Source organism: Neoarius graeffei, chromosome 21, assembly GCF_027579695.1.
Source record: "Neoarius graeffei isolate fNeoGra1 chromosome 21, fNeoGra1.pri, whole genome shotgun sequence".
Lineage (NCBI taxonomy): Eukaryota > Metazoa > Chordata > Actinopteri > Siluriformes > Ariidae > Neoarius > Neoarius graeffei.
In genome coordinates this window covers 41,134,963-41,161,699 of record NC_083589.1, presented here as the reverse complement: position 1 = coordinate 41,161,699, position 26,737 = coordinate 41,134,963, and the positions used below count along the sequence as shown (strand labels likewise).

General features: G+C 40.1%; 1 protein-coding gene across 2 annotated transcripts; it reads right to left on the bottom strand.

Annotated features, from left to right (window-relative positions):
- On the bottom strand, nucleotides 1-26,691 carry arfgap3 (ADP-ribosylation factor GTPase activating protein 3). Of its 2 annotated transcripts, none has more exons than XM_060903130.1 (16): nucleotides 26,469-26,691; nucleotides 20,351-20,469; nucleotides 20,181-20,253; nucleotides 19,809-19,940; nucleotides 19,520-19,603; nucleotides 18,465-18,537; nucleotides 17,304-17,360; nucleotides 17,183-17,226; nucleotides 16,910-17,049; nucleotides 14,805-14,936; nucleotides 14,072-14,203; nucleotides 5,523-5,666; nucleotides 5,309-5,432; nucleotides 5,117-5,204; nucleotides 3,938-4,062; nucleotides 1-1,793 (listed from the first exon to the last, which is right to left on the bottom strand). In XM_060903130.1, exons 1-16 carry the CDS (start codon nucleotides 26,535-26,537, stop codon nucleotides 1,776-1,778), a joined length of 1,554 nt encoding a protein of 517 aa, XP_060759113.1. In that variant the 5' UTR covers nucleotides 26,538-26,691; the 3' UTR covers nucleotides 1-1,775. The 2 variants fall into 2 exon arrangements, with proteins under 2 accessions (XP_060759113.1, XP_060759114.1); XM_060903131.1 differs by having other exon boundaries at nucleotides 19,526-19,603; nucleotides 26,469-26,688.
- Between the last annotated feature and the right edge of the window lie 46 nt (nucleotides 26,692-26,737).

Sequence of the window (26,737 nt, the reverse complement as noted above, 5' to 3'; positions counted from 1 at the left end):
TTCTTTGCACAAAAATTAAAGTTTTATTGATCAAAGCAAAATTTGAATATTCCATTATTATAATTGCAATGGCATGAATAGTTTTTGCACTCAATAAACAAAATTTTCTCCCTTTGTAGTGCAAATGTTTGCCAGTTTACTTTGGCTAAATAAAGTTACAAACTGCTTCTAAATTATACCTTCCATGTTTTTCAGTCTTTCTTCTTAGAAGAAATTGCATTTTCTATGCAGCATTCACTGTATTTAGGATTTCTTCAGCATAAAGTGGGCACAATTTAGCCTTTTCCCATTCTTGATCATTTGTAGTGTATAAAGTAGCTTACAAATCAAGCAAAAAAAAAAAAATCTATTAGGATAAACAAAAGATAGTAAATCAAAACATCAACAGAAACATACTCCATCTTCAAAGAACAGCAGTGGACATAATCTAAGAACCCATTTACACTCAGTTATTTCATGCACCTTAAGTATCAGAATTATACTCCCGATTGGTATTATCTACATGCAAATGAAAAAAAAAAAAAGTGTTAATGTGGCATTTGAATTAGGTTGAAATTTGTTCACTCAAACACTCCTCCAAGTCTGAGATGCATAACATCTAGATTAAATGCAACTGTAAATGCACCAGTATTGTGTGCCAGGCAAACCCCTCTCGTACAGTACATTATATAATACATTGTAATAAGTGGTCAACATCTGCAAAATGTGGGGATATTAAGGAAATTTAAATAAGGATACAGAATTATGATTTTAAAAGCAGCAGATATGTTTTGCATTAGATAATTAAAAATAAGGAATGACAAAGTTGGTGGTCAAATGTAAATTACCTGAATTTCATAGTGTATGCGATGTAACATTTCATGACATTGCAACCTGGATAACAGCAAATCTGGCAATGTGAAAGTGCATATAGTTATAATCCATATACAAAATGCAAGAAATGACCAGGTGTAAACAGGCTTTAATGTGTCAATTTGTCTCAACTTAAATCAAAAAGATTCCTTACACAGAGTACTCAACTCTGGTCCTGCAGGTTTGAAGTTGGTGGATTCAGGTTTTCGGTTCAGGACCAAGATTAGTAGGTGCATTAGAGCAAGCAAATCACCAAACTGGTGACTATGGGCATGCAGGACCACACTTGGGCTCCTCTGTCTCACACCCATTAATTGAAATCTGGATCACAAGCTACTTGTTAACTCAATGTTTGTTTTACTTAAATGGAATAAACTCCATAGGGACAACTAACAGAAGGTACATATAGTACATCCAATCATATTTAGTTCTGCGTTTCTCCCTATGATCCATAGATACAAGAACACCTAGAAAAATAAAGTTGTTCAATCCCATAAAGATCCATTCTAATCAGCTTACATTTTAAAAATGACACAAATCTGGCATAATCCATCTGTAACAGTTCCAAAAGCAAAATGTAAACAATGAACAGATATTTACCAAAAAAATTAAAAATAAATTTGCGTTTTGTCATTTTAGCAAAAAAAAAAAAAAAAAAAAGGGCCCACAAAGCCAATGTCAATTTTATAGGGGGAAAAACACCCCAGAAGCTCTTCGAGTCACCCTTCACTTCAGTTCCCAACAGAGCTGGGGATTTACCTCTATTTGACCACCGACATATTTATTCAATGAAGCTACATATATGCATTATATCCTATTGTAATGCACTTGGGACCGACACACACAGGCATACAGTTTCTCTCCTTTATGCTGAGAGGCTGTCTTAAAGAGACCTTCTGATCCTTTCCCTGTACTCTATATGCTCATGTGCTGTAGCGATCCTGCAACAGAAAACATGCACACCACAAATCATTTTAATCAGTTCAAAAATAAGTCATAAATTAATTACAAGAACAAAAATGTTAGCAGTAACTAAGTGTTTAATGCTGCATTGGACTAAAGCCTGTAACTCAATTTAAAAAAAAAAACAAAGAAAACGCTCTCTCAATCCAGAATTCCTACTTGGAAAGTCAAGAGTTTGGTAACTTATGGCCCTTTTCCACTACCCTTTTTCAGCTCACTTCAGCTCGCTTCAGCTCACTTCAGCCCGACACGGCTCGCGTTTCGACTATCTAAGAACAGCACGACTCAGCTCGCTTCAGTCCTGCTCAGCCCCCAAAACTCGCACGGTTTTGGAATGGGGCTGAAGTGAGCCAAACCAAGCTGAGTGAGGCTAGGGGCGTGAGGAGACACTCCCCTGTGCACTGATTGGTGAGGAGGAGTGTCCTCACACGCCCACACACGCCCCGCGAGCACGCTGGGATCTGTAAACACCGTAAACCCGGAAGAAGGAGAATTACGAATTACGAGAATTATGAAGCCTTATGCGCCTCGCCTCATCTATACGCTCTTGCCAGTATCTGTTGGCGTTGTCGGTGACAACAAGCCACAGCACCAAGACCAGCAACACTAACGACACCATGTCCTCCATGTTTATTGTTTACTATCCAGGTCTGAGACTACCACTTAAAAGATCACTGATGTCACTGTTTGCGCCGCCTAACGACATCACCTGACGTCCACCCACTTTCGCTAACTCCACCCAATGTGTCCACCCACTTCCAGCCAGCACGGTTCAGCGCGGTTGTAGTCGAAATGCAACTCCAACAGCCCCGCTCAACTCGACTCAGCCCGACACGGCTCAGCCCAACTCAGCCGCGTTGGTAGTGGAAAAGCGGCATTACATCATTGTGCCAATAGTGCTGACATTTAGTACAACACCACTGGTACATTTCACTCCACTTGTCTGTTTTCACTACATAAAATTCCATTTCTAGCAATAATTAATTACAGTGAAAGCATTACTACTACGGGCTTTCTGGCAGTCTGCGTGTTAGCATGGTCATATGCAATGCTCTATCCAGTTGTGGCTTCTTTGGGAAATATTACCACTGACAGAGCAAAAGCGTACAAAATCTTTGGCCATACTGTGTCTGAAATATCAGTTACTCTTATTCATAGAACTGTTGTATAAAAGCAGCATCACACTCGCAACTGTGCTGTTGTACTGAATGTCAGCATGGGTACAATTACTGGCGGCCGACTGACCGAATCACAACCGAGCTGATACTCAGAAAAATACCACTCTTAATTTAGTCAACCCTGCCCTTCACAACAGTTAAAAAAAAAAAAGTCTCTTCACTACTCTAAAAGACTATAGTAGTATTTACTTTAAATTGATCAATATAGACACAGTCGTTGGTTAAATCTATAACACTTACCATACCAAATTAAATACATAATAAATAGCTGGTTGTCTTGTTGCTAACACCACACATACTTTCATACAAGCGTTCATGGTTCTTCCCCAATTTATAGCTTGAAAATTACAGAATTATAAGTTCACACTTTCCACTTCTGGGTTAAGTCAAAGGCAGCATAAGGTTCTCTGCTAGAAGGTTGTGACCTCAAATCCTATAACTGACAGAAAGCCACTGACAGACCAAGATCTTTATCTGTTTAATACTGACTTTCCTGAAAGCATCATCCATCCATTATCTGTAGCCACTTATCCTGTTCTACAGGGTCGCAGGCAAGCTGGAGCCTATCCCAGCTGACTACGGGTGAGAGGCGAGGTACACCCTGGACAAGTCGCCAGGTTATCGCAGGGCTGACAGACACAAACAACCATTCACACTCACATTCACACCTACGGTCAATTTAGAGCCACCAATTAGCCTAACCTGCATGTCTTTGGACTGTGGGGGAAACCGGAGCACCCTGTCGAAACCTGAAAGCATCACATCATCGCAAAAAAGATGACTGCCAAACGGGAGAGCGCATATCACATTAAGCACTCACTCTTCATTTAACACTGAACTTTATATAAAGATGATTTTAGGAAACTCTGCATTAAGCAGTCTTGATCTGTCAGAGACTCACTTGTAGTCCTGGGACTTGTAAATGTAATTAAAAGGGAACATACCTGTATAGTTGAAACCACCCCACTGGCCATGACAGACAGCTTGCCAGCCACAGAACGGACGCCCATCTTCAGCTGGGTCATATCTGGAGCGCTGGGAAGCACATTGCTCAGGCTGTATGAAGTGCCTGCAAGATGACAGAGAAAGCAAGTCTGACCTCAGCCATGCTCCAGTTTCCACTTATTTTCAATATCTGCCACTCAGACATGATAGGTTTAGGCTTATTTAGTGACATCACAAACTAAACTCATATCTTCTTCTTGTCTGTTTTAAATGGGGGAAAAGTGAATTTAAGAGCAGTGTTAAATTTTTCTTTGAGTTTCTAGCTAACTGTCCTCAATCACAAGAAGGTGACCAACTGGGAAAGATGGGGCAATTATATGCTTCCTTCAAAACACATGAAGCCAACCTCTAATGTTTTTTAAACTGCTGTTCATGTTGCGTCACAGGACAGCAGAACACACACTTGGAGAAAAGTGCTAGGTGTCCTCTGTATACATGAGCGCACAGATGCCCATGATTAGCTACTGCTGCTTTGACTGGTGGGGAGAGAGAGAGAGAGAGAGAGAAACGTCAGCCCTACCACCCTGAGAACATGACAATTTTGTTCTCGACTCTTTATAGCATCACCAGGATTCTAACTCGCAATGTCTTCCCAACAACAGTGCAAATACTGTTCTGTTGTGCCACTCGGGAGTGTGTTCATAAAAATGACCCAAATATCAAACTATTAGAATCAGTAGTGTAGTCTATAAATAGTACGGATTATTCCATAAATAGTAAATATACATACATGTCTAAACTCATACATACACACATACAGATAGTTTTTCGTCTTCCTAGCTTACTTTTCGCTGGACACCAGAAAGTGGATGTACCAGCGCGAACCTTTTTGACCTGGGTGACGTTCGATCCGGTATGAGAAATAATATCGATGTCCATATCCATAAACTGCATGCAAGTTTGTTTTTAAGTGAGACTGACTTTTGCATTACCAGAACCACTCTCTCAGCATGACTTGACTGTGGTCTAACTGGCAGGAAAGTTAATCGAGACTTGTTAGCAGTTTCGACATGCTGCAGCAGTTGGCCAGATGATAGGTATGTTTATCACCGCCCTAAGTGCTACCACGGGGCACTGGCTGAATATGAATGTGTCTTGTTGTCTGTTACTCTACTCACTCGTCTGTTTCTTCTGCTCGTCAAACAGATCTGCTGAACTAATGGCTGAGCTGTCGGAGAAACGCTCCAGTCTAGTTCTCGCTTCATACTGTGCAAAACAGGAACTTCATTATTAATACAGAACAAATGCAGCAACTTTCATTCGAGTCATTGCGGCATAAACACAGAGAGGGACATGTAATGTGACGTCACCTCAGAGTTGTCTTGTTTACCAAAGAACATGTCAGAGGAGATGGCTTTTGCACCACCAAATTTTTTCTGGGCATCATCAGAGACAGGTAACGGCCCAGGCTCTGTTTTTCTTCTTGCTGTAGTCCTGCGATTAGAATAAAACAAAGGAGCAAATGATTATTTCACTAAAAGCTTGTAAAGTCCTGATAGTGGCCAAACTGAAGAAAGAGCTAACCTATCTTCCAATGATGATGTCTTGGATGATGTCAAATAAATATCAGGTTCTGGTTTCTTGCTTTCTTTCTTCTTTATGTCCTCCCACTGGGAGAAAAACTGGTCAGATGACTGGGGCGAATCATTAGTAAACCTGGAGGAAGTTCTACAGGGAAGATGACCAAAGAGAAATGTTCAGCAGCATTACTGACAAATATTTGCTTGACTTGTTCTCGAAACTGGTACAGGCAGTTCTGATTGCAACTTGTTTTGGTTAAGTTATAAACTTGAGATTTATCTTCACTCGCACATTCTGCTCTCTGCTTAGTGAAGGTCATGTTGATCAGTAATGTGTTTCTTCTTTACCCAAGACTATGATCCTGACAGGTGATGTAATGGTGCATCATGTCTTTCTTCTTTCATACAATAGATGACTTGCAACCACGTAATCGAAATGTGCTACGTCATGAGCATCCGCCATGATGGTGGATATACAAAGCAACTCGGATGGCAGCCGCTGAAAGCGTGTCTGTAAACAATGCTGAATTTTCTCAGTATTACCACAATTTGAACAGTTGAGCAAAGATTCGACACAAAGAGAAGATACAGTGGTATGCAAAAGTTTGGGCACCCCTGGTCAAAATTGCTGTTACTGTGAACAGTTAAGCAAGTTGAAGATGAAATGATCTCCAAAAGGCATAAAGTTAAAGATGACTCATTCCCTTTATATTTTAAGAAAAAACTATTTATTTTCATCTTTTACATTTTCAAAATGACAAAAAAGGAAAAGGGCCTGAAGCAAAAGTTTGGGCACCCTGCATGGTTAGTACCTAGTAACACCCCCTTTGGCAAGCATCACAGCTCGTAAACACTTTTTGTAGCCAGCTAATAATCTTTCAGTTCTTACCTGGGGGATTTTCACACATTCGTCCTTGCAAAAGGCTTCCAGTTCTACAAGTTTCTTGGGCTATCTTGGATGCACTGCTCTTTTGAGATCGATCCACAGATTTTCAATGATGTTTAGGTCAGGGGACTGTGAGGGCCAGGGCAAAACCTTCAGCTTGTGCCTCTTGAGGCATTCCATTGTAGATTTTGAGGTGTGTTTTGGATCATCGTCTTATTGTAGGACCCATCCTCTTTTTAACTTCAACCTTTTTACAGATGGTGTGATGTTTGCTTCCAGAGTTTGCTGGTATTTATTTGAAGCCATGCTTCCCTCGACCAATGAAATGTGCCCTGTGCCACTGGCTGCAACACAACCCCAAAGCATGATCGATCCACACCCATGCTTCAGAGTTGGAGAGGTGTTCTTTTCCTGGAATTTGGCACCCTTTTTTCTCCAAACATACCTTTGCACATTGTGGCCAGAAAGTTCTAGTTTGATTTCATCAGTCCACAGGACTTGTTTCCAAAATGCATCAGGCTTTAGATGTTCATTTACAAACTTCAGATGCTGAATTTTGTGGCTAGGTTGCAGGAAAGGTTTTCTTCTGATGACTCTCCCATGAAGGTCATATTTGTTCAGGTGTCGCTGCATAGTAGAACAGTGCACCACCTCTCCAGGGTCTGCTAAATCTTTCTGAAGGTCTTTTGGAGTCAAACAGGGGTTTTTATTTGCCTTTCTAGCAATCCAACGAGCAGTTCTTTCAGAAAGTTTTCTTCATCTTCCAGACCTCACCTTGAGCTCCACTCTTTCTGTTAACTGCCATTTCTTAATAACATTACAATCTGAGGAAACAACTACCTAAAAACACTTTGCTACATTCCTGTAGCCTTCTCCTGCTTTGTGAGCATCAATTATTTTATTATTCAGAATGCGAGGGAGTTGCTTAGAGGAGCCCATGGCTGTTGATTTTAGGGACAAGTTTGAGGAGTCAGAATTTGAACAAGCTACAGCTCAATAAGCTAATTAAGGTCTGGAACCTTGGTGAAAGTTACCTGAGAACTCAAATGTATTGGGGTGCCCAAACTTTCACATGGTGTTCCCTTTCTTTTTTCACTCTCCAATTGTACAAAACAAAAATAATACACAAATCTTGCAGAAAACGATGAAAAGAAATGTGTCATCTTTACCTTTATGCTTTTTGGTCATCAGTTCATCTTCTGCTCACTTAACTATTCACAGTAACAGATACTTTCAGTAAGGGTGCCCAAACTTTTGCATGCTACTGTAGATGTGTGGTTTTGACCCATATTATTTAAAAAGTCAGACTTTTCTGAAGATAAGACGCTCCTACCGACCATCAAGTACGAATACAGGTCATTTCATCCCATGACCATTTCGTCCATAGCCTTTTTCATACGCACTATCAATTATTTTATATTTCAGGTATTTGTTCAAAAAAGGAGGAATTCTCAATGAAATTTGTCCAAAGCAAAACACATTTTTGTAAAGCAAATGAGTGTCATAGTACATGCGCTTTGACACTAAAGAGCATCCTAAGTGGGGGTAACCAGGTAGGCCCATGCCACTGGCTGACCCTAGGATGAGTTAACTCCCTTGTCATTGCAGGTTGCTTGCTTGCATGTCTATGTTTACGGCTGGATCATATTAAATCTTCAGGCGCGGAGCAGCACTCTCGCGGGGGCTTCGTTCGTGAACCCCGGGCCAAGGCGTGGTCCTACCAACCCAAGACTGTGCTCTTTTAAAGGGGGAGGCTTAGAAGGAGGTGCCTGTAAAATTTGGCTTTGCTGTGAGCTCCGTTGGCCGAGTTACTAATTTTTAAAGCCAGCTGGATCATATTAAATCTTGAGGCGCCGAGTAGCGCTTTCATGGGGCTTTCGTTCGCGAAAACCAGAATATTTGAAATATAAAATAATTGACAGTGCGTATGAAAAAGGCTTTGGATGAAATGTCTTAACTATTGGATGAAATGGTCATTGGATGAAGTGTCCTGATCCCCTCATCTCCTCTCTGTACTAAGCCTCAGTTTCCTCGCCCTTTTTCCGAATCACGGATGGAATTCATAAATAAATAAATAGGAATGTGCCAGGGCGGCACGGTGGTGTAGTGGTTAGCGCTGTCGCCTCACAGCAAGAAGGTCCTGGGTTCGAGCCCTGGGGCCGGCGAGGGCCTTTCTGTGAGGAGTTTGCATATTCTCCCCGTGTCCGCGTGGGTTTCCTCCGGGTGCTCCGGTTTCCCCCACAGTCCAAAGACATGCAGGTTAGGTTAACTGGTGACTCTAAATTGACCGTAGGTGTGAATGTGAGTGTGAATGGTTGTCTGTGTCTCTGTGTCAGCCCTGTGATGACCTGGCGACTTGTCCAGGGTGTACCCCGCCTTTCGCCCGTAGTCAGCTGGGATAGGCTCCAGCTTGCCTGCGACCCTGTAGAAGGATAAAGCGGCTAGAGATAATGAGATGAGATGAGGAATGTGCCATGGTCACGAGTACTGTTGTGACCACAACCATATACAGCACAAAGATATGGCATAGCTAAAAGAATGCTTAAAGCAATGGAAAAACAAAGAGAGTTGCAAACGTGTGACTATGTTTTGTATGGAATGTCGCTTGACCTCACATTTGTATATCCACCAACATGGCCGACATCCGGGTTCCTATTTTGCTTTGACGTCACTTGCAAGTCAAGGATAGTGTAGTCTAAACCAGTGATGTAATGCTTCATCACCCATTCACGTGATACATAGATAACTTAGCTTCTTCAATTAAGTCATCATCATCCCATCACATAGCTACAACACAATCTTGAATGTGAATATATACTCATGTTTGTCCTACAATAAACTGAGAAACATCTCTGAGCAGCTGTGTCAGTCAGTGCGTTTACATGCACATCCAAATCAAGCTGCTGTCGGTAATCAAGCTAAGGGTCCCAGCAGGGGTGCCAGAGAAATCCAATCCTACATGCACACAAGGAAATCGAGCTATTGTGTGAGGCACATTGTGCACCCGAGCCACAGGTGGCGCTACACGCCCCATCATGTTGGTACACTTCCGGTTGTTGTCATGAAGAAGAGCTATTCAAGAGTATAAACAAAGTTATCAGCAGTGTTGCCAGATACTGCCGACGTTTTCCAGCCCAAAACATGTTCAAATCCGCCAAAATGCACTTAAAACCGCCCAATCTGGCAACACTGGGTTCCGTGTTCACAAGTTCTCTGCTCAAGCTGTTAGGCTTGCTCTAACAGACTGTATGGCTACAAACTGTCCTGCGCAGACCACTGTTTTGTAAGACAACTTATTTTGCACAATTGTATATTTTTCTAAAGTCCATTTTTTGCTTACAAAAAATATTTTTCTAAAGTCCATTTTTTGCTTACAATTTAACTTATGTCTTAATAAACACACAAAAAGTTCAATTGTTTTGTTTTTACTGACATTCTTCAGATGTTGGACACACATACATACACACACATACATATACACACACACACACACATATATATATATATATTAGGGTTGGGCGGTATTACGGTAAGAAGGTATCCCGAGGTATCCAAAAGTACCAACGGTATCGGTCTCATTACCGTCATTTTAAAAAAATATATAATATCTAAATAAATATGGAGTACCGTATTTTTCGGACTATAAGTCGCACTTTTTTTCATGGTTCAGCTAGCCATGCGACTTATACTCCGGTGCGACGTATATACGTTTTTTTTTTTTTTTCACCGCGGAATAACTGGAGCTGATGCTGAGTCTGACGACAGCCACGCAGAAGAAGAGGAAACGGCGCTTCATCTGCCGCTGGAGTTGGCAGAGTTGTTCAGAAGCGACACCGAGGATGAGGAATTCAATGGATTTGCTGATTTGGAGTGAAATCGCCAGCTTGATAAACTTGATTGACCTGTGTTTTATTATTAATGATAGGCCTATAGTTATTTAAATAAGTTATGTAATGATTTTAGGCAGTGCTTAATTTGTGAAGTGGGAGGTCCCAGAACGCAGGAGGTGGGTGGGTCCGGCGACTCAAAAAAAAAAAAAGGTGGGGGGGGTTTACTATAACTTTACGCACATGCGCTTATTGTGTGTGTAAAATAATAATAATAATAATATCAGACATTATGATCTTAGAAAACGCTTTAGTGACAAACAGTTACAGACAGTAATATGTCGTGATATGTTATAAAATGTTATTTTTATTAGGCTATATATTAAATTATATATTAAATTTATCTTCTAAAATAACAGACTGTACTCATCACAGCCGGTTTATTTCACCATTGGAGATCAGATCACACAAGACATGAGTTAAATTACTCTTTTTAAGGATTTAAGTAGGGGATTAAAAAGCGGTTGTTGTTTTTTTTTCACTAGACGGTTGTCTTTGGAGATGATATACCTATAGCCTACTTGACCTCTGATTTAATGAAATAAAATTCGACAAAAATGAAGAATGACACTCCTCGATGATGACTACAGCTTTAATAACACAGATGAAAGAGCCATGGGGCGATAATAAGCCCTACCGGTAAAAATATTCTAAAAGCAAACTGATTAATGCATCAGTAATAGGCTACTAATATTAGTTATAATAATAATAATAATAATAATAATAATAATATAGGCTATTAGTAATAACGATAGTGATAGTATTAAAGATAGTAGTAGATATTTAAAATAATCAGACTAGGCTACTTACAGGGCAAAGGGCGCGTTATCACTGCTCAGCTGTTCGTTTATTAAACAAACAATGCAGTCGCGCAGTAACCACGCGCCGCTTATCAGATACAATCACAGATTCTATGGATAGAGTAACCCTTCAAAAAAGTGCGACTTATAGTCCGGTGCGACGTATATATGTTTTTTTCGTCTTCATAATGCATTTTTTGGCTGATGCGACTTAAACTCCGGAGCGACGTATAGTCCGGAAAATACGGTACATGAGGTCATAATATAAAATAATAAATTGAAGATCATCCCGAATAACTGTGTGATCGTATTTTCACTAATTCTATCAATTTCCTAAAGAAGTTTTCATCGCGTGCAGGGTTGTTTATGTCGTTACCATGGCAACCCCGCGTGACATTTTGGAGTCTGACAGAAAGCTTCGCAAGAGACTGAGACCGGGGGTGTCATGGCTCAGATGGCTAAGGCACCGTACCATAAATCCGGGGACCCGGGTTCGATTCCGACCCGAGGTTATTTCCCGATCCCGTCTCTCTCTCCCCCGCTCATTTCCTGTCTCTCTATACTGTCCTATCTAAAAAAAAAAAAAAAAAGAGACTGAGACCGCGGTTGAAAGATGGCAAGTCAAGATAACGAGTTAGTGGCAAAAAAAAATATACAACATCGGCAGTGTGGCAGTATTTTGGTTTCAAACCAAACGAAAAATCTAATATGTCCCCTAAGGCACACCATAGCCTGGGGTACTCCACTTCCACGAGATCTCTCCAATGAGTTGTGTTTTGAGTAGGTTACATGAGTAACAACAAGGTAAAATAATATAACGTATGACATTTGGGATGTGGGTAATAAACGTTTGAAATGTCATCTACTGAAGAAACAGAAGAAAACATCGTAGCGTAAACTGTTCGGTTTCTGGTGGGAATTAGCAATGCGCTTGCTATCTTTGTTGGGTGTGTTAAACCGTATGGATTTAAGTGGAATAATTGTAAGGAGTTATGTGATCAAGACAACGTTTTAAGCAAGGTAAGGCCATTTGATTATTAATTTCCCCGCCATGGCATGACGTGGGCCCATATGATTTTGCCTTGTGCAGCTACCGCGCATTTGAATTAGGTTCGCCTCATTTGCGCTGAAGAATATGGTTTATCGCGCAGTCTAAACGGACTTGGGTGTTGGTTGATTCTTTTTCTTTTTTTTATTTCCCATGCTTGAAAGGGTATGATCCTGCTCATCGTGTACTTTTTTTTGATGGAGCAGGTGAAATAGTGCTGCAAATGGCGTTTCAACACAGACATGTGTAAACGACAGTTGAATGCTATTTTCAAGATGAAGGAAGAGTTGCGTGATGCTTTGAAATATCTCTTAATCCATTCATCAATGCACAAAATTCGCTTTGCTGCTTAATCCATACCACAATGCACACAATTCGCTATGCTGCTTTTAAATAGTACATTTGAGGCATAGGCGCACGTTACACAGTAGGCCGAAACAAAATATTTTTTTCTCGGTAATACCGTATACCCCGGGAAAACACAGAGACGGTTTAAAGGTATCAAAATTTGGATACCGCAAAATACAGTGACTTGTTTATGTACACAATTCACAGCTATGCAACAGCTGTACAGATGTATTTGGTGATACAGTAAGTGAGCTAAATTTTAACAGTGCAAACAATGCCACAAAAAGAAAAGATTCATGCCGTTGTCATGATTCGTTGTCATGCCGACCGAGGCTGTTGTGTTTCCCGCTTGTGGTCTCATCACTCCCGGAAGGGGCAGTGCTGAAGTAAGTAGCTCGACTACGTAGCTCGATAGGGTTTACATGCACCAAGTAGCTTGGCTAAAATCGCATAATCTAGGTCGTGTAGCTCGATTATGAGAAATCAAGTTCGGTTCGATTTCAGCCTAGCTAAGGTGTTTCCATGGCATTTAGAACTTCGATTTCAGTCGAGCAACGGCAGAAATTTGATTTTCTCCATGTGCATGTAAACGCACTGAGTGACTGTTTGCTCCTAAACCGATCCGTGAGGCAGAATCTCTTAGGCAGCAGAGGTTCCTAAATCATACTTTGTCAATTCAACCTCCTTCGGTTTAGGCAGATCAAAACCTAACAGTTTTCTTGGGGGCTCGTCTGGGATCTCCACATGGAAGGTAAGAGAATTTTTTTCCTTCCATGAAATGCATTGGGTTCTCTTCTTCCATCTGGAGATCTGAAATCTGATGGTCCCAATCTCACACACACATGTGCATTGTATAAATAGTCCTATGGGGTTTCCTAGGACCGATTGAATGGTAGTAGTTCTGGTTATCCCAGATGGTAATTTCGGTTATCCCATACTTTGTCAATTCAACTTCCTTCGATACACACAGATCAAAACCTAACAGTTACAAATGCCAATGTATTGAGTAATGTGTCTACAGCATCAAACAACTTCTTTAACTTGCATACAATAGTGAAGTGCTGATCAGGGTGCAGTGGTTCCTCTTTAAAACAACAGCTAAAAACCTATGTGTACATGAAAAGTTTAGTCTGAACCAATTTAATCCAACTGCAAATGAACAGTTTACATGCACCTTCCACATGTAAATTCTTATTTAAATGGACATGTCACTAAATTTATGGTAATTTAATGTCACTGTTACCATTACATACATACTGCCCTTTACTGTCCTGACAGAGCGCAAGTAATGTCTCACATTATCTTTGATGGTTAGTTTGCAAGTCTTAAGTATCACTCTCAGCAAAACATACCGTAAATGCCACTTTGTGTGTGTGTGTGCGTGTGTGTGTGTGTGTGTGTGTGTGTGCACACATACACTTTTCAATTTGTCAAAATAAATAACATGAACTTCTTAAAATTTTGACTTGTGATTAAATTAAACCTCAGTTCAAGTTTGGTGGCTTCACTTTAGTTAAAAAAGTGACAGCAGTCTGGTGAAATGATCATGTTATATGCAAAAGTCATAACTGACTCAGATCTCACCTAATGAAGAAGTATCCCTCTTCCTCATCATCTTCCTCACTGTACTTCCTGGAACGAGACGAGGACTGGCCCATAGTGGGCTTCTCCTGCTGAATCGTCTGCATGTCCGCCAGAACAGAGTGAGACACTCCACTGAATTGAGGAAAGAAATTCAGAGGAAACAGACATACTGTATAAATAATCAGGTATTGTTGTTCATTTCCTAGTTCAGTGATCCTAAATTTTATTTTCTTACTTGCATAATGTTTAGAAAATGACTGTGTATGAAGTGTTTGGTAATACTGTATTTGAAAGCCTGCTTTAGACACCTGAAAGTCAAACCTATATAGGCTGTCAATCAGATTAAGATCTAATTATCTTTTGATGACGTATGTAAAAGTACACATGGACTGCATTTGAAACTGTGATAGCATGATAAACACTGATAGTCTACTGATTATATCAAGTCACTGTCGAATTCCCAAATCTGACTTGTCAGAAGGAAACCAACAAGTTAATCATCTACTAAACAACCAACCATAAACTGGTAACGGTGTTCTTGAGAATCACAGAATGCATAAGCTGGTTGACGACAGTTTCTAGATGATTTGTTGACTGTAGAGTGCCCATAGTAGACTATCCAAATAAATGCAAAATCCAAAGTAGCACAGTATTTTAGAAACACAACACACCTTCAATTGTATGAAACTGTATACCAAATTTGAGGATGATTGCATGAATTAAAATCCCTGACCTCCTGTGGGAGAAACCCATTCCCAGCCGTTCTGCCTGCTCCTTCTTTTTGCCCTCAAGCCCTCGCAGCTTCTCCTCATCCCTCTTCCTCTGGAGCTCCAGATCCTTATAGGCCAGCCTCATAGATGTCACACTGACAAATTTCACATCAGACAGAGAGAAAAGACATTGGAACAGCAGCAACACTACTACGAAACTATTTTTTTAACCATATTTTCCAAATATATTGGTAGTACTAGAGTCCTTTTTTAAAAATCATGTAACTTGAGTAGTTGATTTTGATTTGACTGTCGGCTGTCATGATGCAATTTAGATCTCTTCTTGTACCTTGATTTCTGATTTCTATACCCTACATTTAGATTTTTTTTTTTGCCAGTATGACCATATGCTGTTTTAAACACGCTTTTCATCGGTTATGAAAAACTGAAAACAATAGGCTTCCCCCCCCCCCCCCCCCCGAGTTATTTTATTACAGTAACATTACAAATGTAATTGCATTAATTCCCACCAAAATTATTCCATGTCATCATTGTACTTTTGTGAAAAAGCTAAATACAATCGAACATGGACTTCAGAACGTCATAAATCAATAAGCATGAGGGAATGCATCACCAGATACAGTCCTCCTAACCTCAGTCAGTGTAAGCACAGATTTAGAATTAAGCAAACAAAAATAACAGATAAATCCATCTTATTATCTGTTTCTATTCAGTTGGTTGAGAAAGAACAATGGACTCAAGACTCACTAATAATTAAAATAAGTTAGCGCGGATCGTGGCGAATTTCTGTTCGGCTATTTTCGTGACGCGTGACGTCATTTAAGACAAACAAACCGCTTGAGTTGAATCCATTTCCATGTATTTTCATTGCTGTTTGGCTTGATTGCAGGCGTGTGTTCAGAAATTTCAAAAAAAACAAAAACAAAACAAAACCATGCCTTATTGTTGTGCAGTGAACTGTAACAACAGGACCGGTTCAGGAAGAAGTTTTTACCTTTTTCCGAAAAGAGGAGACGAGGCGGAGCGAGAGGGTTGGCTTTTTCCGAAAAGAGGAGACGAGGCGGAGCGAGTGGGTTGGCTTTTTCCAAAAGAAGAAGACGAGGTGGAGAGAGTGGATTGTGCGCGTGAAGCCAGAGGATTGTTTTTTCCGGAAGAGATGAGGCAGAGAGAGTGGATTGTGCACGTGAAACAAAATCAAGCAGTCAAAGAAGAAACAGAGCAGCAATGCTCAAGCAAAAAAGAGAAGATTGGAGGTAAACATTTTTACTTTTGCTTGCAATTGACAAGTCAAGAATCCTGAGGGATCCTGTACAATCATTGTGGAAATGAGACAAAGGGATATTTCCTCGCTTAGAGTTGGCTATATAGTATAATGCTGCAGCTGGCAGGCTAACATGGCCTACCGGCGCACTGTCAAGTAATCGTTCCCTATATCCACTAGGGAGGGCAGTTTAATTATTCTTCAAAAGGGCTCTTATTTAGTATTACGACGAAAGTAAGAATTTATCATAATTACCAGGATAAATCGTTTGGGTGAGTGTCTTGTTGAGATCCGGCGTCACCGTGATCAGAGTCGGCAGAGTCGCTGTCGGATTCCGAGGCTGCACGGTCAACCCAGTGAGCCACATTCACCGATTGCTTCGCAACGGCCATAGGTTAACACATATATGGTTTCACCTCTCCATATTCAATTTGGAGAGTTCCTACTTCAAAATCGCCATCAGACATTTTACACAGCCTCTCACGACTAGTCCGTACACGTGTGCTCGGTTCGCAGGTAAAACACAGAACTGCTCCCGGTCTGTTTGGCTTGAATGACGTTACGACGACAGTCCCCTGGCGGTGAAAGTGCGCATAAGTGAGATGTAAACAAACCTTCAGAAATTGGGCAACACAGTATATTTTGACTGTTTTATTCAATTTTAGGGTGCAAATTAGACACTAAGAAGACTGAATCCACTTTTTGGATCATTCTTCTAGACAATAAAGTTGATATTCTACGTTTCACCTCTGACCGTTGCCTACGCAGTTTATATAAATACTTAACTTGATAACTGCCTGTGCATATTTTATATGTGCATATAAAAACATGCAGAATGAGACTCACACTGGCTCTTCAGGCTTGGCACTCTTCTCAGTGGCTGACTCTTCACGTAGCTTGTCCACAGCCTGAGCTCTTTTCTCCTGTGCTGAGAAACTCTGACTGCTCACTTTCTGAGCCCCAAGACCTCCTTTCTTGGCACCCAGCTACTCGGCAACAGAAGGAAAATATTCAAATCCATATAAATACACTGCATTACCTTTGCACTCACTGAATACTACAGCCTGAATACAATATTTAATAGTAAGGATTATTTTTAAAAAAAAAGTATATCCTTACTGCTTTTTTGGCTGCTGAGGGCTTCTTTTTGATTAGTGAAGGCTCTGAAAAGGGCATGAAACCATCAATGTCCACATTTAAACACAAAATAATTTAACAATTTAATAATACATTTCTTTACCTAGAACAGCTTTTGGAGAAGTACTGAGCAGCTCAATGGAAGGGCCTTCTTGATTGTCTACAGATGACAATTGAGAGTTAAACACACACACACACGTTTGGACACACCTAATTCAATGCATTTTCTTTATTATTTAAAAAAAGGGACACTTACAGTAACGATGGACTGTCGTTTCTCTTTACTTACTTGAGCGGTTCTTGACATAATACTACAGTTGTGGAACAGGGCTATTTACTGTATTATTATTTACTATTTAATCTCAAACGCATCAAGGCGGCAAGAAATTGCACTAATTAACTTTTGACAAGACACACCTGTTAATTGAAAAGTATTCCAGGTGACTACCTCATGAAGCTGGTTAAGATAATGCCAATAGTGTGCAAAGTGTCAAGGTAAATGCTGGCTACTTTGAAGAATCTAAAGTATGAAACATTTTTTTCAACACTTTTGTTTACCACATAATTCCATATATTATATAGACAAGTGTTTTACTAGGAAATATGCCACTTGTATTTTTTATACAAGCTACAGACGGGACACTGAGAACCAAAACAGTGACGTATAGAGATTTGTATCACTCATGAAGAAACTGATGAATTGTTTTGATAAATTTGGGTACTTTGTCTGTGAATGTCTCATTATAATAAAAAGAAAATCACATGTTGGCTTGAAGATATGAAGTTTATCTTCTTGTGTTGAAAAACTCACATTTGAAAACACACTGCGGATCTGAGGGACGTATTTTCTGATATTTCGTGACGTCACTCCCAGTGTTTTCCCGCTGATTTGATGCGTGCTGTCAAAATGGTGAACCGGTTCAAAATTAAAATTCTTTTGATTAACTTTTTTGTATGTGTCCATATAATAGAACATTACACGGTGGCACGAAGATATGAAGTTTATCTTCTCGTGTTGAAAATATTTTCACTCGTTCATTTCGCTCACTTGTGAATATATTCACCACCCGAAGATAAACTTCATATATTCGCATACCCATGTAATGTCCTCTACATGTGTTCCATAGTTTTGATGTCTTCAGTATTGTTCTACAATGTAGAAAATAGTCAAAAAATACAGAAAAACCTATGAATGAGTAGGTGTGTCCAAACTTTTGACTGGTACTGTATATATACACCAAATGTAATGTTTGTTTTGTCATACCCAAATTATTTTTGTCTTGCAAGGTTGTTTCTTGTGGTTGAGTAAGATTTTGCTGAAAGGAGCTTCCATCATTCTGTGTAAGGAGACACACGGGGGGGGGACGACACACACCACACACATACACAAACAGTATTACTACAAAAGACAAACTATTAATCCCAGTGGCTGATGGGAGACACAATCTGACCTTGGTAAACACCAATAATTTATCTACACTGGGGGGGGAATAAACCCTGACATTAACTTTGTACATCGGTCAACACCTGATCATGGTCATCATACACTTTTGCTTACAAATCTTATTGTAGTTACACAGTTTTTGCCATTTTTTACAGGGGTTGAAACAAGAATGCACTGCACCACCAATGGAAAGCATGGATTCTCCTCAATTAGAAGTTGCACAACTGCATAATTCCAAGTATGGAATTAAAATACTGTTGAATTCTTCATTCTGATTGGTCAGAAGGTGGTGATCAATTTGTATTGTATGGTGGACACAAACGGATTAAAAAACGTGTAGTGTTTTTTGATACGTTTGATAGGTTTTCTGTGAAGAGATTTATTCAGCATTTTTGGAAGAAGGTTCCCGTGTCAGTCCTTCACGTAACATGACAAATGTCTTGGTTTGTCTTATTAACATCAAGAACTAACGTGACTTGCAAAAGTTCCACGACATTAATCAAAACCATAACTAAAAGCGGATAAAAAGCATGGAGGGTTGTTCTTTAATTGATAAAAACTGTAATTAGTTGGAGAACTGCTGTGATATAATCAAAATAAACCACCTAGGGACATGCCATTATTGGGAAATAATCAGCTTTTCAGTGGTAAAAATAACTCGGCCTACATTGTTTATTATTTTCCTAGAACGGAATGGAATACCCCATTGTGTTTTATAGTATGCAATACCATACATGGTGACATTATATCACTAATCCAAGTGAGACAGAAAAAGAGGACAGCAAGGATACAAGGGAGAATTTTTGTCTGTGACCAAAAAAAAAAAAAACCCACAGCAAAATCTGAACAATATTCCTTAAAGAAAAGATACACACACATACTGTGTGCTGGCTGAAGAAGTCTTCCTGCTTCTCCCCAGGAGATGTAGGGGAAAGAGGAGCCTGACTGTCCAACCAGAGCTACAGAGAGAGCATGCGAGACAGAGACAGATACAGAATGTGTGAGAATGAGTGAGTTAATCACCACAGACCTTTGTGTGTCTTAACGTTAACGTGATCTTAAAATAAAATATGCAGATGTGAAAGAATTTCACCTACAAGTGGCTGCATTTGATATCATGCAAGTGAGTGTGTGTCGAAGGTTTCATTTATTTGTGTGTCTGACCTCAGTGCCATGCTGTCTGGTGGCCTGGGTAGCCAAAGACTTGATCTTCTCTCTATAAAGCTGGGCTGCACGGCTGTTATATTTAGCATTGGTTTCACTGGCAGTGCAACCATGCTGGTTAAAAAAGGTAGACTGTAGAGAAATACATATTATTTAATACACCTCTGGTGTCCATGTGATTAGAAAGCTAAGGAACCGCTTCAATATATTTTGAATTTACATAATAAATACAGACCTTCAATTTAACACTGGGATATGCAGCAACTATGTCAGTGACATACTGCATGTTCACTATGAAGCTGGGTGTCAGTCTGACTCTTGCATTTTAAAACTGACTAAATAAATCTCACGTGTAGAGAGAAAAATACTCACAGCGCTGGCATTCCCACCAACTTGCATACAACGCAACTGAAACCAGGACCAGTTGGAATCCAGTTCAGTAGACCTGCTCGACAACAAATTTGTTAAATTACCCCTAATTACTATGTGCACGATGGAATAAGCAGGGCAGCAGAATATAATGGTATGTGTGTTTACACTACCTGATAAAGGACAGATGCACTCCTAGAGAACGATGCGTCCCTGAGCAGTCAATACACAGGAACACACCATAGGTGATGCTTGCCCAGCTTGGGTTCTTCGCAGAGCAGTCAAAACAGGCCTGAGCACAATAAGGTGTATATTACAACATGGTTTGTAACTCAATATATACACACACACTAGAGTTATTCTCACCCATTCATTCATCTTCAATAACCACTCATCCTGGACCAGAGCCTATTCTAACACCGGATACTCCCCCTACTCTTCTCCCTGTACACCAGCAGCTGCACTTCCAGTCATCAGTCTGTCAAGCTCCTAAAGTTCACAGATGACACACCCCCTCACTGGACTCATTGCTGATGAGGATGAGTCTGCCTACAGGTGGGAGACTGATCATCTGGTGTCCTAGTGCAGGCAGAACAACTTGGAACGCAATACTCTAAAGACAGTGGAGATTACTGTCGACTTCAGGAGGAGCTCTGCCACACCCTCCCCCACCACCCTGTTTGACTCCCCAGTAACCTCTGTGGAGTATTTTTTGTTTCCTGGGCACTATAATCACTCAGGACCTTACGTGGGAGCATGCTCTCTCACCAAGAAAGCACAGCAGAGGATGTACTTCCTGTGGCAAGTGAAGTTTGATCTGCCAAAGACAATGATAGTGCACTTTTACACCACCATCACCATCTGGTACACTGCTGCCACTGCCAGGGACAAGGGCAGACTGCAGTGCATCATTTGCTCTGCTGAGAGGATGATTGGCTGCAATCTTCCATCTCTTCAGGACCTGTACAAGTCCAGGACCCTGAGGAGAGCAGAAAGGATTGTGGCGGACCCCTCTCACCCTGGACACAAACTTTTTGAATCACTCCCCTTTGGTAGGAGGCTGCTGTCCATTAGAACCAAAACCGCATGCCATAAGGTCAGCTTTTTCCCCACTGCAGCTGGTCTCATCAAGAAGGCCAGAGACCCTCACTGACTAACCTCACACTTCCATCAATGCGCTTTGTCTCTGAACTACGATTTTCACATTTCAAGTACAAACTATCATACATCGTACATCTTCATTCTGTGAACTTTTACTGCACATTCCAGCACACACTACAGCTTGGCGATTTATTTAAACCCACTGCACATATTCTCTTCCTCTCCCACATTCATGTCATGACTCTTCTCCATCTTTATCATGTGACCCATTTTTGCACATTCCGGGACATACTGTACAGCTTGGACTTCAACAAATCATGCACATACCCCTTAAATATGTCCACATTTCAAATATGTATATTTTAGATTCTTCTTTTTTTTTTTTTAACTCCATGTATATAGCTACTTTTGTCTTTGCTAAATTTTTCTCTCACCAAAGCAAATTGCTTGTATATGAGAATGTACTTGGCAATAAACGATTCTCATTCTGATTCCAAAAACACTGGGTGTGAAACACTGGGCAGCAATACACCCTGGATTACACACCATTGCAGGGCACCATGTACATGCTTTATTATTGGTCACCATCAATGAATATATAATATAGTCAGTTCATTTCAAACAAATAAACCAATACACTGATGAATGAAGCTGATGTTATGACCATCAAAGCTCTGGAGAAGATACTTGCTCCCAAAGAACTTGGGCAGATTGGGGCTATAAATTCAGAGGGGCATAAAACACACACACATACGGTAGTTATAGCCCCAATCTGTACATGTATTGCGCATGAATTTACACCAGGCACATGAATTGTGCACTGAAGCTACTGAATTTTATGTTTGTCAAACTGTCATACAGTTTATCAGACTTCTACAGCAAATGTCACAACGTTACTGGGGTACTTAACACCACACGTATGGGGTAATTGTAACATTTCACTTCTTCCTTTGTTTGGTTTAAGAGTAGGTACATTAACCATAGGTGCTGGAAACTCATTTTAAGTTTTGTTTGTAGAAGACATGTGCGTGTTGCTTGTACATGCTATAAACTTTACTTTCACTCATATGTTCAATTATTTCACAAAAAACAAAAACAAACAAACAAAAAAAAACCCTGTGTAATTTACCAGAGCTGACCAGAGCTGGGCCTTGTACTACGAAGTGGGTTTTCTGGCTTACCAGGGTAACTTCGAGAGTAACTTGATCACGTGCAGCGTAACTTCCCGATTAACCCATACTACGAAAGTTGGCTATGTTCAAACCGAGGTATGCTGCCATGGCAACTTACGCTGCATCTCAAACCTGCTCGTCTCAGGTTATGTTCTTGGTTAACCCGAGGTTTCCGATTAACCACACCCTTTTTAAACACCACCTCTCCACCGACATTTCCTCTAGAGACAATGCCAGTGTACCTGGATGACCCGTGCGATATCGGAGCGCAGATTAGAGATGGGATTTATGGCTCTTTGATGGGATCCGCATCTTTGTGATCCGTTCTTTGAAAAGAGCCGTTCAAAAGACTGGCTCATTTGGCTCTTTTTAAAATATTTATTCAGTTTTAAGAAGACAGCGTCTAAAGAAGCCAGATCCCTCTGCTTAGACAGTGACATCAATATTTCTGGACAGACCTTTTATATAAAGCAACCTAGACTTACATTATTGTAACCCCTAAACGCTCATAAATAACCATTAAAAAACAATGAGGGCTTCAATGAATGTACATGCAGAACGGCTTTTCTGTAAAAAACAAAAACAAAAAAGAACCCACTCAAGAACATAGTTATCAAGAACGCAAGAATATTTTATAGAAAAACACTTGTTTTACAAAAATATTTAAGTCTGAGATACAAAATAGATACAACTACAATAAATATAACACAAGAACTAGTTATCACACAAGAACATTTTAATAGAAAAAAACAAACTTTCTATATTAAAAATATTGAAATTGTAACAAAAATAGATAACTAAACAGTCAGATAAATAGATAAAGTTATAACAAGAACAAGATTATTTTAATAGGAAAAAAACTATTAATGCAAAAATATATTAGAAAAATAGATACAACTAGACAAACAGATAAATAAATAAATAAAATACACAAAAATAGAACAAACAAAATGACGATAGAATAAATTAAATGAACGTCCGTGCAAAGTAGTTTTCCCACAATATTATCATTAATATCACACAACAACATTATAAACTGTATACAAAACAATTTGAACTATTAGGCAAACAGATAAAACTTGAATAAATAAAAGGCAAATGAATGCTTGCTTGCACGCGCACACCATTATGAATGATATTTTTATATTTCATTTTCACCTGTTGCCAGGTGCGTTTGGCACTGCTGTTGCCTCTGAAATGTTCACAGGACATACACCAACTTAGTCAAAGGGACTGAACAGTCAGTCATCCTAATTCATGTGACTCTGTGCACATATCAGCTTAAGTAGGCTACTCCATGAATTTACCATACCAAATTTTATTCAGGATTTTTCGGACATTAAACAAGCTATATATGACTGGGGCCACATCGAAGGACCATTTTCTGTGACTTGTGATTGATCATGAAGCTTTCTCTCATCCTATACTTCTGTTCTGGAAAATGTAGAAGGGAGAATGTTCTTACGCATTTACCCGATCGGCAATTCGTTGCCAACATGCTTGCCGCTCCTTACTGGCAGCCGCTGTGTTAGATTTTGCTCTTAATGTTGTTTTGAACTCCTTGTAGCTTTGCATTATGACAGTGCATTCTTCCTCCGTGAAGTACGGCGACCGTGCCATTGTGAACAGTGGTGATTTGCGCTGATAACCTCCCATTTAACGTGAATGCGCATTAACCCTGATTAGGTTAAACCAGGTTCAACAAATCAACTTCATAACTGGCGTCGTAGTACCGTTTAACCCCAAACAAGATAACCAGGTTTTGTCAACCCCGGTTTAGCGGGGGAACCCTGAGTTACTTCTGGGTAGGTTAACCTCCGTTCGTAGTACAGGGCCTGGACATCTGGGATTCAGACTTCTTGGATTATTTGGCTTTAAATATGAAAAACAAACCCATGTTTTGATGAAGGGGATGCTGGAGACAATGTGGATTTCTGGGAGTGGATTAGTGACATATTTTGGGAGCGTCCAGTGATGAGACCTTTCTGGTCAGAATTTTACAAAGCACCGAAACATATAGAGATCTTGCAGTCACGTGACAGGAAAGTACACAACCGCCATCTTGTCGGTCAAAAACACAGCTGAATACTGCTGCACTCGTGTACAGAATGGATCAATTTCAACCGACAGACTACACGGCTCATTTTTCTAATGAACAGATAACTAGATATATGTCTAAAATAAACGATCTACAGATTTATGACCCTTATGGCTTTCCGGACGGAGTTTTCACGACCGGATTTTGAACTGCCAGAGGTGGAATACCCAGACGTGTATAATTACCTCATTAACTTTCCCTGGCTGTTCAGTGGTGAAGCACTGCGTGCTTATAAATCTCTGGACAGTTATCTTTACAGAAATTCAGGATTTGTCAGCGACTCAGATGTGGCATCTTGTAAACAAGAATCCTCATTGGATGGGTAAGTCACTTAAGTATTGAGTATAGCACTGACCAGCTGATTATAGAATAGAATAAGGTAATTCCAAATCATCCGTCTTGTTTACATGGATCTGGCGTTGGAGAGGTAGAGGCTTGGCAGTGGAGATTTGAGTGGCTGTTTTCTGAGCTTAGTCAACAGGCCGGCTCTGCAGCCTCGCTTTTGCTTCCGCTCCCGGCGCCGCCTCCTTCGCTTTGCTTCCAATAACAATCCACGGAGACCCCGCTGGTCTCGCTATCTCGTCCGGAATGTTGTGCATGCGATGGAAATCGCTACAAACCGTCATTTTCTGCTGGAAACCAATGTCCAGTAAGTCCATACGGTTGTAGTGGATATTGAAGTCCGGTACAGACGAACAACACGCAAAAATACACACAAAAAACATAAAAAACATGCACAGGTAGGGAGAGCTTGTAGCCGCAGCCGTTGTAGTAGAATTGTATATAGTAGGGTTTTCCAGAAGAAAAGGTAGAAGTAAAAGCAGAAGTAGAACCAGAAGTAGAAGGCGGAATATGGCGTTTGACCGACAAGATGGCGTCTGTCACAATCTGGATCGGCTGTGACGTCACATGCAAGTGCTCCATACTTAACTCTGACCTGCCCGTGTTTTCCACATTATTCTTAAGAAAATGTTACTTTTCAAGCAAGGCAGCCGAATGAACATTTATTTGGTATTTTGATAGTCTATCCACTTGTTTTATTTAAAAAAAAAAAACAAGTGCTCACAAGGCGTTGGTTACTTCCTGAACTCCCTACAATACAGGACTGGATAGATACAATGGATGATATTTACGTTATGGAAAAGTCTTGTCTTTTTGTCTTCAGAAGATTGGTTTTTATTGAATTCTGGATCAAGTGGGTTAAATAGGCCGATGTTAAGGCCCTTATGGCCAGATTTTGCGGAGATACTGAATGAATGACCTTGTAATGTTGTTTTATTCTAGCAAGCCTCATTCAGTATGTTTACATGCACACTAATATTCCCACTATTATTTCTTTTATATACTCTCCACTGCTCTTACATACACACTGGACCTCTCCCAAAATGTTCAAAGCTCTTAACTTTTGCTTGTATTTCTTTTTAGTTTAATATTCTATGCAATCGTTAGACAAATCCAGATGGCAGGAAAAAAAATTAAACTGCTTTTCCCTTGATGAAAGTATTTTTTTTTTTATATATACACTGCTGTCCCAAAACAGAGAGTTTGAAAGAAAGAAAGAAAATTGAACCTTTGAGGCCTGGAAGTTTTTGGCAAATGTAAAACTAAAAGGGATTTATTTCCACATCATACTGTGGAATGAGATGAAACGAGTTGTGACCAGCACAACTAGTCTAACAAAATAAACCTGTTTACACGGGAAAGATGACAAAATAGAGGCAGTTAAATGCTGTTCAGGTAATCAGAGCCGATTAAAAATACACCGATGGGTAAATTCTCAAGGAGAGAAAAAACCAACAGGTTGAGACAAACCTGCCATATGTTTCAGTAATGCTCAATACAGTGACGTGTCAGACATCCTGTCTACTTCCTGATATCAGAACAAACACCACAGCTCTTCTCGGGTCTTTCTCGACTCACCTTATTCGTAGGAATGGCTCGGAGGCGCTTGAAGATGGCAGAAATATCATGCTTAGTGGGTTCTGTCATATTGTCACCTGTTGATGAACACACTTTTACCTGGGAGAAAAGAAACAGGAAAAACCACCAAAGCACGACTTCACTTCCGTATTCGACGTCGGAAAAGGCTGCATTCTAAACTACTCACGACGCTACTGAACAGGGCTGTGCTTCAATTTGACGGAAACGTTTTCTACACCGAAACCACTAGGCGACTTTCTAGTAAGAAC